General features: G+C 55.3%; 1 protein-coding gene across 1 annotated transcript; it reads right to left on the minus strand.

Annotated features, from left to right (window-relative positions):
* Positions 1–115: 115 nt before the first annotated feature.
* Positions 116–9,961, minus strand: CTH (cystathionine gamma-lyase). Its single transcript, XM_032117661.1, has 12 exons — positions 9,772–9,961; positions 8,119–8,200; positions 7,707–7,802; positions 6,325–6,434; positions 5,652–5,783; positions 4,399–4,456; positions 4,039–4,116; positions 3,275–3,427; positions 3,000–3,121; positions 2,530–2,582; positions 1,359–1,497; positions 116–712 (listed from the first exon to the last, which is right to left on the minus strand). Exons 1-12 carry the CDS (start codon positions 9,931–9,933, stop codon positions 704–706), a joined length of 1,194 nt encoding a protein of 397 aa, XP_031973552.1. The 5' UTR covers positions 9,934–9,961; the 3' UTR covers positions 116–703.
* Positions 9,962–12,795: the final 2,834 nt, after the last annotated feature.

Raw genomic sequence — 12,795 nt, forward strand, 5'->3', positions numbered from 1 at the left:
CTCACCCCGGCTCCAGCCCTCCTGACTTCCCACAGCAAAATTCCAACCACTCCGGGGTCACTCCATGCCCCGATTTTGAACACAAGGAGCACAGGCACATGGGAATACATGCAAGGAAAGGAAAAGTATTTTTATTAAAATAATTCCAATAATTCCCATGACAGCACATGATTTTTTTCTTAAAAAAGAGATTCCTCCTTAGAAAGTTATTATTTACCAGCTGTTGGACTTCATTTTCAATAAAACATCAAGAGAAGGAAAAGGTTTTAAGCAAATCTCCAACTGAATTAAATTAAATTAAACTGAATAAAAATAAATCTGAGGTCAATCAAGTTTTTGCGCTGAGCTGATGGGTGAGAAGAGAAGGAACTGAGAGCAGTACCAGGAACCAGCCCCTGTGCCCCAAACCCTGCAGCAGCAGCAGGAGAAGCCCTGAGCTCTGCTGGAGAGCAGGGAGCACATGCCCGGGGTGCCCATGGCTGCTCCCACACAGCTCCTGGCTCCAGACATTCCAGGGAGAGCCCAGGCTGTGCCCAGCACAGTCCCTGCCCAGCCAGGGAGAGCAACCCAACAGCAGCACGGGAGAGTCCCGGCAATCCAGGCTGGAATTCCCAAAAGCAAAGGCAAAGCAAGAGTGGTTTGGTTTTCCGTGTCCTCGTCCACAGCCATGTCCAGTTCCAAGTTCCTTTTTGACCCTCAGGGTTTATGCAAACTGCAGGAAGCAAAGGGAGGGATCATTGTGCTCGGCCCCTCTATCAACCACACATTTTGATTTTGCTTTTCACAAGCAAAAGTCACATTTTAGCGTTTGATTCTCTTCATGCTCTGTGCTGGCACAGAGCAATCTGGGGAGTTACTGGTGATAAGTTTCCCTATCCTAAAAAACCCCAACACCCCCCCCAATAAAAACAACCAGACACAAAAAGAGAAAACACAGGAACAAACCTTTCCTGCCTGTGCAGAGCACCCAACACCTCCACAGCTGCTGCAGGTTCACATTTCCCCGTTGCCCCCCAAACCCCCACGGCCGCTCCCCCAGACCAAACTCCCCCTTCAAACACCCGGATCTGCCCAGCTCTGCATCGGGGCAGGCTGGCTTTGGGCAGGGGCTGCAGGGACAGGACCCGGGAATGCTTCCCAGTGCCAGAGGGCAGGGCTGCATGGGACACTGGGGAGGAATTCCGGGCTGGGAGGGTGCCCAGAGCAGCTGGGGCTGCCCCTGGATCCCTGGCACACAGGGAAACCGGGCAGGGAGAGCTTTCCAGCCACACCCCAGGGCCCATCTGGGAGGGGCTGAAGGGTCAGCCAGTGGGAAAGGCTGGATGGGGATTATTTTTGGAGGGGAACACCCCACTCACCGCAGCCTCCAGGGCCTGGGCCAGGTCTGCCAGCAAATCCTCCTCATCCTCCAGCCCCACTGAGAGGCGGATCAAGGTGTCTGTGATTCCCAGAGCTTTCCTTTCCTCCTCAGGCACTGAGGCATGGGTCATGATGGCCCTGCAGGGATAAAAAAGAGAATTTTTCCTAAGAACTTGGGACTTTAATTGGTAAAACCAACCCAGCTGGTTCCCTGCCAGCACCCCTGAAAAGGCAGCAGGATTTGACACCTCCTCTGTGCCGCTTGTGCGACCCCACAGCTGCAAAGAGCTCCTGGCAGCAGCTCCTGGAAATGATGGGAATGCTGACAAGCCAGGGAATTGCGTCTCCAGGTTGTATTTCCAAGACACAAATGATTAATAAGAAGTGGATACTTAAAAATCTGGAATTTAAAAAGGAGAAAATCCCATTCCTCTTCCTTCCAGAGCTGTATTTTTATTCTAAAGAAGAGCTGTAAGCTCTGCATGTGGGGAATGTGCAACCTCCAGTACAAAACCTCCTGGTTTCACTTCTGCTTTCTCAGATGCCTTCTCAAACTGTCCCAAATTACTCTGGAGGGTTTATCCCCTCCAGCCACAGAGCACACAGGCAAGAAGGGATTTCCCCACGTGCTCAGTCACTGGCACCAGCTCCTGTCAGCTCCTGGAGGGGTCCAGGGTTTGCTGTTAATCTGAAATCAATAAGTGAAACGATTTAGCATTGAAATACAGTCATTAATTTCCATGTATCTTCCCAAAAAGCAAATTGGCTTTGAGTAAAACAATCCAATTCCATCAAAATCCTGGGTCCTGCCAGGGAGCCAGAGGCAGCCGGGTGCACACAGTGAGCTGTGCCCTCTTGTGTGAGCAGGGAGCACGGCATTCCTCAATCCAAGCTGCTCCTTATCCCAAGGCTCAGCAGCTTCTGCGACTGTCTGCATGGACACGAGCTGTGCCTCAGCCCTCCAGGCAAAATTCCTCCATCCCTGCACTCTCCCAGAATTCCCTCCCTCTGGGGTCTGCCCTGGCTTTGTGCTGCACAACAGTCCTGGAGTTCCACTACAGGCAAAACAGCTTTGGGGGCTGGAAAACAGCTTTGGGGGCTGGAAAACAGTGGGAATTTTGTGGTGCTCTGCAGCTTTTTGAGGCTCTGAAGATGGAAGGATGAACTTACGGATGCTCTGCCAGGCTCTCGTAGCCACCCAGACTCTCAGCCAGGGTAAACACCTATAGGAGAAAGGGAAAGGAGGTCATGGCTGCATGGAAAGGGAGTTCATAGATCCTGGAATATCCTGAGTTGGAAGTGCTCACAGGGATCACTGATCCAGCCCCTGGCCCTGCACAGACACCCCAACAATCCCAGCCCCGGGCGGAGCTGCACCAGCCCCGGCTCCCCCATCCTGCAGGAAGCCCTTCGGGAGCAGCAGCTCCTGGGCTCAGCTGGACACGCCTCCTCGCCCTGGGAGCAAACCAACACTTCCCGGGGCCGAGGCGTCCCTTTGCTCCCTCTCATTAACCCCCAGGGACAAATGATCCCCATTCAGAGTCGGGAACACCCAAAGCACCAGGCAAGAAAAGCCACTTCCACCCTCCCCTCAGCAGGGCAGCTCCAGCTCCCTCTGAGGGTGATTTTATTGCCTTTACCTTCAGGTGCTTGAGGAAGGCAGAGGCATTTTTGATGTTCCCTTTGACGTAGAAGGTGACCATCCCAGGACAGCCCGTGCATTGCTTCTGCATCACCTCGTACTGGGGGTGGGAAGGCAGCCCTGGAAGGGGGAGAGTTGGGAGAATTCCCAGTGAATTCCAGTGCAGAGCTGGGGCAGCTCCAGTCTCACTGAGCTGGGCACCCAGCCCCAGTCACGGGGCACCACAGCTCCCAAATCCCTCCCCCGGGATGCTCCCAAGTCCTGCCCACCCACCTGGGTAAATGACCTTCTCCACCTGGGGATGGCATTCCAGGAACTTGGCCACAGCCAGGCCGTTCTGGAAGTGCAGCTTCATGCGGATGTGCAGAGTCTTGAGCCCCCGGTTGCAGAGGAAACAGTCAAAGGGGGAGGGGACAGCTCCCAGGGCTGTGGGAACGGCAGCACAATTCCACAGAGCTCAGCAGCGCCGGTGTTTTGCATTCAGCAAAGCCAAACGCGGCCTCATCTCCAGCACTTCTGAGGTTACAACAAGTGGGAGGACACCCGAGGCAATCTCTGCTCCTCATCTCCCGCACTGGGGAGCCAGTTAATGAGGCCAATTAACAAGCTCAGGCCTCAAGGATTACATTCATTGGGCACAAAGCACCTTCCCTGCCTCTGCTGAGGGCAGAACCCTGGACAGGAATTTACTCCTGGCAATGAAGAGGCCGGAAAATGGTTGGAATCAACAGAGATGATAAATCTGCAGTGGGCACATCCTGCTGGGCGAGTGAGTTCCAAACCCCCCTAACTGCAGGTGGGCACCCCAATGGTTTCAGGATGTGCCCCAGAACGCTCCCAAAGCGCCCAGGAAGTGGAGACCAACGTCTCTCATTTGATTGGAGTTTTCATACTGGAGTTTTTTCAATTGAGCTTTTCCCAGTTCTGTTAAGTTACATTCCCAGGCAGATTTCCCACTTGTGTGCATGCACTCCCTCCCCAGCAGGAGCTGGGGATGTGAACAGGATTCCTGTCAGGAATTCCCTGTCTGGACTTACAGTACTGCAGGAATTTCAGCCTCTCGTAGAGATCATCCCGGTTTACAGAGACCAGGCCCATGAGAACATCGCTGTGCCCTACAAATGACAGGGGACAAGAATGGGATCAGCCACTCCAGCTGCTCCAGGGTCCTGCCACAAACCCCCACTGTTAATAAAATCCCTGGGACGCCTCCCACTGTCCCAGACTGCTCCAAGCCCCAGTGTCCAGCCTGGCCTTGGACGCTGCCAGGGATCCAGGGGCAGCCACAGCTGCTCTGGGCACCCTGTGCCAGGGCCTCCCCGCCCTCCCAGCCAGGAATTCCTTCCCAAAATCCCATCCATCCCTGTCCCAAGGAAGTGCTGAACTCCCACACTCACCGTTGATGTATTTGGTTGCAGAAGTCATACAAATATCAGCCCCCAGGGACAAAGGACGCTGAAAGGAAAGGAAAGGCACAGCTCTGAATGAAGTTGGTGTGCACTCAGGTTCCTTCCCAGCTATTCCAAAGGGCCGTGAGCTTACACAGGAAAAATAAGTGGAGAAACCAAACACAAAGACCTGAGGATGACCATAGAACGTGTGCTAAAAGCAGCAGGACAGGGAGGCACTCTGAATTCATGGTAAGCACAAGAAAATGGGATTTAAAAGCACTGCTCCAACTCCCACGGGCTCCAGGGAGAGAAGAGATTGAACACATCCAACATGCAGCTCATATTTGGGAAAAATAGTTCTGTTGCTCAGCTGAGGCAGGGACAAATAATGGAATTTACTCTATAAAGTGCATTTCCTTAGGAAATGAAGGATTCAAACTGCAAAGCAAAAGAATTGCTTTGTTTTCCAGGTGCTGGAGATCCTGCCCTGCATGAGGAAAGGAGGTTCCTTTGCCAGCTCTCTGTCCCCTCAGCTCCCAGCTCTCCCCAGGTGCCTCCTGAAGCGAGACAAACCAGGAGGTGGATGGGCAAGAGGTGCTGGGCAGTGCCAGTTTTTTAATCAATTGCTAATTAAGGGACTGTGCACATGATATCAACACATTCTAAAGAGTAAGGGGCATCATTCAATATGTAACAAAGCAGGCAGATGCAAAGACTGCTGGTGCCACAATAAACACAGACTTCCACCCAGGGAATGTGGAGATGCACAGCCAGAACCACCATGGAAAAGGCCTTTTACATTCAGTATTGATGGACAGATCACTGTGATATTCTCCTTTTCTTAGCACAGTGTGGTGCATCACCTACTGCTCTCACCAATTAATCATTAGCACTGGCTTTCGCTCCACACCAGGCTGCTCCAGACACATTAACCAGCTCCCTGTGCTCTTCCACACAGCCCTTTCTGGAGGAAATTGAGAATTCTAAAGTGAGTAATATGTTGCAGGGGAAAATCACCAAGCCTCTGGTATGGCCCAGGCCAACTGCAGAGCTGCTTGAGCTAAGCATTAACACTTTCTGCAGAGTTCTCTTAATTCAGCAAGATCTCAGTACCCTGAACAAAACCAGGCACTTTGCACTCTGCAAGAAGGGTGACTTTACACCTAAAATACCAGGGCTTAGCTGGGTCTCCTGGGAAGTAGATCTGATATAATCCCTTTCCAAAGGTGTCTCCAGCTCCCCTGGGACAGGTGACACACCTGGAAGTAGGAAGACATGAAGCTGTTGTCCACGGCCAGCAGCACCCCCGGGTACCTGTGCACCACGTCTGCGCAGGCGCGGACGTCGATCACCTTCAGCGTGGGGTTCGTGGGGGTCTCGAGCCAAACCAGCTGCACAAACCCAACAAAAACACCAGGTCAGAGAGCTCCCAGTGCTGGGTGAGCCCCAAGGGCTCTGGGTGCTCACTGGGGTCAGCTCCCCGCGGGCTCTGTGCAGCGGGACCGGGCAGTGGCCCTGCTGCAGCGAGGGCAGCCCTCAGCTGGGCTCCTCCAGGCTCAGGGAGGTTTCCCTTCCGCTGGGCTGGCACCATCCCCAGGGCATCCCAGCTGGAGAAGGCCTCGCACAGCCAGGACTGAGTCTTGTCCCAAACCCTTTCCCAGCTGAGCTCCCTGCCCCTGGAGCAGGGATCACCCACCCAGTGCCACGGAGCACCTCCGGCTCCGGGCTCCTCGGGGTTCCCTCTGCTCCTTCTCACCTTCTCCCTCCTCTCTCTCTCCAGGGGTTTTTGCCCTTCTTAAGATGTTTTCCATGAGGCAGCACACCGGGATATGGTGGATCCAGCTGTGCCCCAAGCTGCCCCCCCCTCAGCTCAACAGCTGCAAGAACACAACAATTTAATATCCCTTTAAAATCCATTTCCCTCTCCCCTACCTTGGTCTCTGGAGTGATTGCAGCTTCCAGGCATTCTGGTTTTGTGAAGTCAACAAAAATTACTTTCAAATTATTTTCTGAGGCCATTCGCTTGAAATATCTGTTTGTGCCTAAAAAAACCCAAAAATCACAAAATGAAACAACTTCCTTAACTTTCATTCCCTGCTCTCCAGCCTCTTGCACCACCCAGGGACAGTCAGGAGGGCACAGCTTTATGCTGCACACCAGAAATGGCACATGTCTATTTTCTTTGTTTACAAAGTTTCAAGATTGTTGCAGGTTTAATGATCCTGAAACAGCAATAATGGGAATGTGGGATCAGAGTGATTGATGAAGTACTGGAAATCAGTGTGGGAGTTTTTGACCAGGAAATTAAACAGAGAAGAAGAATGAAGGGGAGGACTCCAGCTACTGTTTCCCATCCCTCCATTAAAAAGGATTCCTTCCTGTCTGACCTTGAGGCCTTTCCCTGGGAAGACAAAAGAATCCAGCAGCAACAGTTGATCCATGGATGTGCTGATGCAGCACTCACTACCAGGAAATACTGCCTGGATTAAAAACTGATTGATTGGGGCCTTCTGCCAAGGCTCTCCCCAGGGACTCAGTTCTCCATCCAAGCATGAAGGGATGGAACATGGAGGTGCAGTCTGTGAGCTGAAGGAAACATCTGAGTGATGTTTGGGTGGTTCTTCTGCAAGGAAACCCTTTCTTCATAACAAACCAAAGCAGAGGAGAAACAATGAAATTCATCCCTGCAGAAACCAGCCCAGGCTGAGGCTTTAATGAGCAGGGAATGTCCCTGGGAACTGCAGTGAGCTCAGCCTGTGGAAGGACTCTGGCAGTGCTGGATGCACTCTGCCACTGGGGAGCTGTTTGGAACAGGGATTGATAAAAACAGTGCAAGGTCAACACCAAAGAGTGGGTTGGGGCAGCACTGAAGTGCTCAGAGGACATGGGGACAACAGAGCAAAGTTGTGCTTCTGGAGGAAATGATGAATTGTTGTTTGCAACAGACCAGACAAAATGCTGGCTGGGAAAGGGCCAAACCTTGGGAAGGGCTGGGAGAAACACCAGACACTGGGAAGTGCTGCTGCCTTGGGCTGCAGAGGCTCCTGCTCTGCAAACAAACCTGGCCAAGACAAAGGTGCTGCCATTTCCCCTCACTCAAACATGGATTCCTTGTTATGTATTTCTAAGCCTCCATGTTGTGCCAACAGATTATTTCAACATCCAGATCAGACAGGGGGATCTGTGTCCTCACAAAGTGAAAAGGCTTCAAAGAACAGTGAGGTCCTACGTGGGAAATTCAGAGTTCCTGAGAACCACAGGCAGGTTTAATCCCTTGCACAATGAAGACTGAAGCCACAGGGTGCTGTACCCACCTCCATAGACATCATCCATGCATATAATTGTGTCTCCTGTCTTCAGCAGGTGACAGATGTTCAGAATAGCTCCTAAGCCAGAGGAATAAGCCAAGCCTGGAAGAGAAAGGAGTCAGTGGCAGATGGGCCGTGTTTGATGTGACACAACAAGTCAGACTTGCCTTGGCCTTCCTCGCTTTGCCTCTGAAAAGAACCTGTCCTGTCACTTTTCTGGACGAGAAGCGTTGGGCTCTTGCCCAGCACGGAGCTGCTCTTGCCCACAACCAACAGCCAGAGCCGTGGTCACGGAATCTTGGAATGGTTTGGGATGGAGGGACCCCAAAGCCCACCCAGTGCCACCCCTGCCATGGGCAGGGACACCTCCCACCGTCCCAGGCTGTCCCAAGCCCCGTCCAACCCATGAGCTGCTCACAGTATTTGGCTCCATCGAGGGTGGCCACAGCCTTTTCCAGGCAATCCCGGGTGGGGTTCCCAGACCTGCTGTAGTCATAACCCTGGTATGGGAATAAGAAAAAACATCAGAGAGAGCACTGGGAAAGTTTGGGACAACAGCAGTTCTAGGCTCTCTAAAGAGCCCTGGCTGAGGGCATCCAGCTCCTCCCAGAGCAGCAGGAAGATGTCCTGGCACATCCAGCTGGGAATCCCCACCAGAGAAAGGGGTCTGGGGGGCACTGGTGCGAGGAGCCACATTCTCCTGCTTTTCCCTAGGAATCCATCTGTGGGAGCAAAGGGCTTGGGCTGCACAGTCCAACCATCCTCAGAATGCCAGGCTGGGTCAGGTTGGAAGGGACCATGAGGGTCCCCTGGTCCCATCCCTGCTCCAGCGGGGCCATCCCAGAGCACAGGGCACGGGATCCTGTCCAGACAGTTCTGGTTATCTCCAGTGAGGGAGACTCCACAGCCTCTCTGGAGGAAATTCTCAGGAAAAACGTGTGTCCATCTCCATCACACCCACAGGGCACTGGACAACTCCTCAGTTTTTGAGAACCCATGCGTTTCTCAGTGCCACAGCTTTTATGCAAATTCTGGGGAAATTTAATAAGGAAAACACCACTCATGCATGCACAGATGCAGTTGTTACCGAGAGAACCTGCTGAGCACCCTGGGATTTGCCTGCTTTTAGGATTTCTCTTTAAGGACAACTTCCTCATAGTCAGGAATCCTGCAGATCGCTCTGCAGAGCTCCCAGCAAGAACATGGATCCTGTCATCAGGCTGAGGATACAGCACCGTGACTCCTCCCGCGGGCCTCCTCAGCACAGCTGGGATTCTGTGTGGAATGAGGGATCACAAGGCAAATTCCTCCTGCCGACCAGCACGGCACGGGTTTGGAGCAGGTGCTGAATTAGGAGTGGCAGCTTTGTGCCACGTCCTGTCAGAAATTCCAGCATAGCTCATTGCAAACCTTTCCAGCACTTTCTACAGGGCATCCACAAAATCCTTATGAAATATTCCCTCGGTTTGGAAGGAAAACTGAAGCAGGCTCTTACACAAAGCGTGTGTAGTGGAACAGGGATCCTGCCTGGGCCCTGCGGCGGGAGCAGGGCAGGGAGAGCCTCCCAGATCCCCGGCTCCGGGCAGCCCTGGAGCAGCTCCCTGGAGAAAGGGGGCTCTGGGTGCTCCCTGCTCCCCTTCCCCCGCCTTTCACACGGGAATCATCCCAACCTCTCCCGATCCCCGTCCGCTGCGGGAACACGGAACCCCGGGCTGGGTCAGGCTGGAAGGGACCACAGCGGCTGCTCCGGTCCCATCCCTGCTCCAGCGGGGCCATCCCAGAGCACAGGGCACGGGGTCGCGTGCAGGCGGCTCTGGAATATCCCCAGCGAGGAGACTCCACAGCCTCCCTGGCGAAAGCCCCGCTCCCGGCGGAGCGAGATGCTCGCGTTTGCCCGGGAGCTGCCACGTGGGGAAACACCTGCACCGGGAGCTCCCTCCCCTTCCCAGGACCTGCCGCCTCCCGGGCCCCCGGCCGGGCCACGCTGGGGCCGGGAGGGGGGCTCGGTGTCCCTGTGGGTGACCCGCTGTCCCCGTGGCGGGCTCGGTGCCCCGGTGGCGGCCGCACTCACCGCGTGCTCGCCGGGCGCCCGCTGCTTGAAGGTGGTGGAGAGCGAGATGGGCGGCACCACGGCCCCGGAGCGCCACTGCTCGGGCTCCTGGCCGGCGTGGATGGCGCTGGTGGCGAAGTGCTTGAAGGGCGGCAGAAAGCCCCGGGTCCCCTCGCCTGCCATGGCCGCGGCTCTGTGGGACCGGCCCTCAGCGCTCCAGGGGGCTCGGCGGGGCGGGGCCTCCGCGCCTCCTCATTGGCTGCGGTACCGGCGGGGCAGGGCCTCCGCGCCTCCTCATTGGCTGCGGCGCCGGCGGGGCGGGGCCTCCGCGCCCTCCCATTGGCTGCCGGTGGGGCGGGGCCCGCCCGCTGGGGGGCGCCCGCGCGCCGCGCGCTGTGGGGCCGCTGCCGGGGAGCCTTCCCGGGATCCAGGAGCGGCGTTCCCTGGGAATGGCCGGGAATAATCCGGCAGCACGCGGCTGATCCGCAGGGGAGCAGAGTGCTGACTGCCCGGCAGCGCTGCCTGGAGTACCTCGGCACCTGGGAATAACCCCAGGCACGGCACAGGCTGGGGGGGACCTGCTGGAGCAGCTCTGGGGAAGGACGCGGGGGTGCTGGGGGACAGCGAGCTGTCCCTGAGCCAGCGGTGCCCAATGGGATCCTGAGGGACGGCGAGCTGTCCCTGAGCCAGCGGTGCCCAATGGGATCCTGAGGGACGGCGAGCTGTCCCTGAGCCAGCGGTGCCCAATGGGATCCTGGGGTGCATTGGGAAGAGCATTCCCAGCAGGGCAGGGAGGGATCCTGCCCCTGTGCCCAGCCCTGGGGGCACCTCTGGGGTGCCGTGCCCAGCTCTGGCTCCTCAGCCCAGCAGGGCCAGGGAGCTCCTGGAGCGGGGCCGGCGGAGGCTGCGCAGCTGAGGAAGGGCCTGGAGCAGCTCCGTGCCCAGCACAGGCTGAGGGAGCCGGGGCTGCTCAGCCTCGAGAGGAGCCCCAGCTGAGAGGGGCCCTCAGCCCTGGGTGTCCCTGGCTGCAGGGAGGGCTCAGGGCAGGGCCCGGGCTCTGCTCCGGGGCCCGGCAGCGGCCCCAGAGCCACGGGCAGGGCCTGAGCCCAGGAATTGCCCTGCACAGGAGGCAGAACTGCTGCCCTGGGCAGGGCCAGCCCTGAGCAGAGCCCAGAGAGGCTGTGGGGTCTCCTCCCTGGGGATATTCCAGACCTGTCTGGACTCAATCCTGGGCTCTGGGATGACCCCGCCGGAGCAGGGAGGTGGCACCAGAGGAGCCACTGTGGGCCCTTCCAGCCTGACCCAGTCTGGGATTCTGTGATTAAAAATTAATTCACTGGGTCTCCCTGCCAAGGTTGTTTCGCATGGACTGACGTCCATGGAACAGCACTTTGGCATCTGAAGACAAAGAGCACATATGTGCTGAAGGCCACATATGAATGATTTTTATATCAGATTTTTTAAGGAAACATTTTCTTTGCAACAAAAATATGGATAAAGTCTGAGCAAAGCTGGATCTAAGCAGAACATACCCTGGGGTGTGTACAGGGCCACGCTCCAGCACACAAGCAGAAACCTGGGATTTAGGAGGGAGGAATTCCATCCCGTGGTGACAAATCTGCTCCCTGTAGGAAAGTTAGACGGACAAAAAAACCCATTCTCAAGAATTTTTAAGTGTACAATAATCCCACAGTTGGGATTCCCTACAAACAGCAGTTTTCCCAGAGCCCTTCCCATGAGTAATGCCTCGGTTCCATTTGTGGGGTGAATAAGGGAGCCCATAATAAGCTGGTAAACAGTGACTTCATGCCTCCAGTAATTAAAAATGCAGCGTGAGGCTTCTAACATCAGCTAAAACCTGAGCCAATCCATCCCTGCCGCAAGACCAGCTGTGCTCCGCGTGTGTTTCCAGCACGGGAGAACAGACAGGAGGCATCAGAACTGCTGACAGAGCCAGCCTCTCACATTCTGCCTGCAAATGGGTTCGACTTTCCTCAAAAAACAAGGAGAGACAGAAAAATCTCATTGGAAAGACCACTGGAGTATAGAGCAAAAACAAATCTTTGGGATTTCTTTCCTGAAATTACTTAAAAGTCTGTGTTAAGACTGTAAAAAGCTGTGTGGGAAGCAGCTGGGGACAACAGGCACAGACTTCCAAAATCTGCCTGGAATTCTCCTTGGCCACTTGGGATGAGGGAGATGATGCAAGCTGGGGAAAGATGAGGTCAGCAGGAAGGCAGTTCTGTTATCACAGCAGGTCTGGTCTTCCTGGCAACTTGGGGCTTGTTTTCCCTGGAAGAATTAGTAAAAAATCCAATTTACCAGGAATTTGGGACATCATCACTTTTACAGTTATTCATTCCATACTGGAAGCAGAAACTTGCAGAACTGGCCCAGGACCGGGAAGTGCTGTGGGAAGCTGGGAAGCTCCGACCCAAACAGGTCCTTTCTGAGCTGACAATGCACCCACAAGGGCTCGCACTACGACAAGGGGACTGTCCCGTTTTTCCCTTTCCCCGCACGTGTTTTTGAGGAAGACTTGTCCAGGTCCCATCATTCCCCGAAGAACTTTCCGAGGAGGGTGGAAAAGCACTGGAACGGCTGCCCAGGGAGTCGTGGACTCTATCTGTCCCGGTCCCTCAGGATGTGCCCGTTGGGATCGGTGCCCGATCCCGTCCCTCAGGATGTGCCCTTTGGGACCGATCCCGTCCCTCAGGAGGCGCCCGTTGGGATCGGTGTCCGATCTCCGATCCCGTCCCTCACGATGTGGTTGTTGCGATCGATCCCATCCCCGATCCCGTCCCTCAGGATATGGTTGTTGCGATCGAGCCCATCCCCGTTCCCGCCCCTCAGACCGTGCCCGTTGGGACCGATCCCGTCCCTCAGGATATGGTTGTTGCGATCGATCCCATCCCCGATCCCGTCCCTCAGGATATGGTTGTTGCGATCGAGCCCATCCCCGTTCCCGCCCCTCAGGCCGTGCCCCTTGGGACCGATCCCGTCCCTCAGGATATGGTTGTTGCGATCGATCCCATCCCCGATCCC

Source organism: Corvus moneduloides, chromosome 9 (assembly GCF_009650955.1).
Source record: "Corvus moneduloides isolate bCorMon1 chromosome 9, bCorMon1.pri, whole genome shotgun sequence".
Taxonomy (NCBI): Eukaryota; Metazoa; Chordata; class Aves; order Passeriformes; family Corvidae; genus Corvus; species Corvus moneduloides.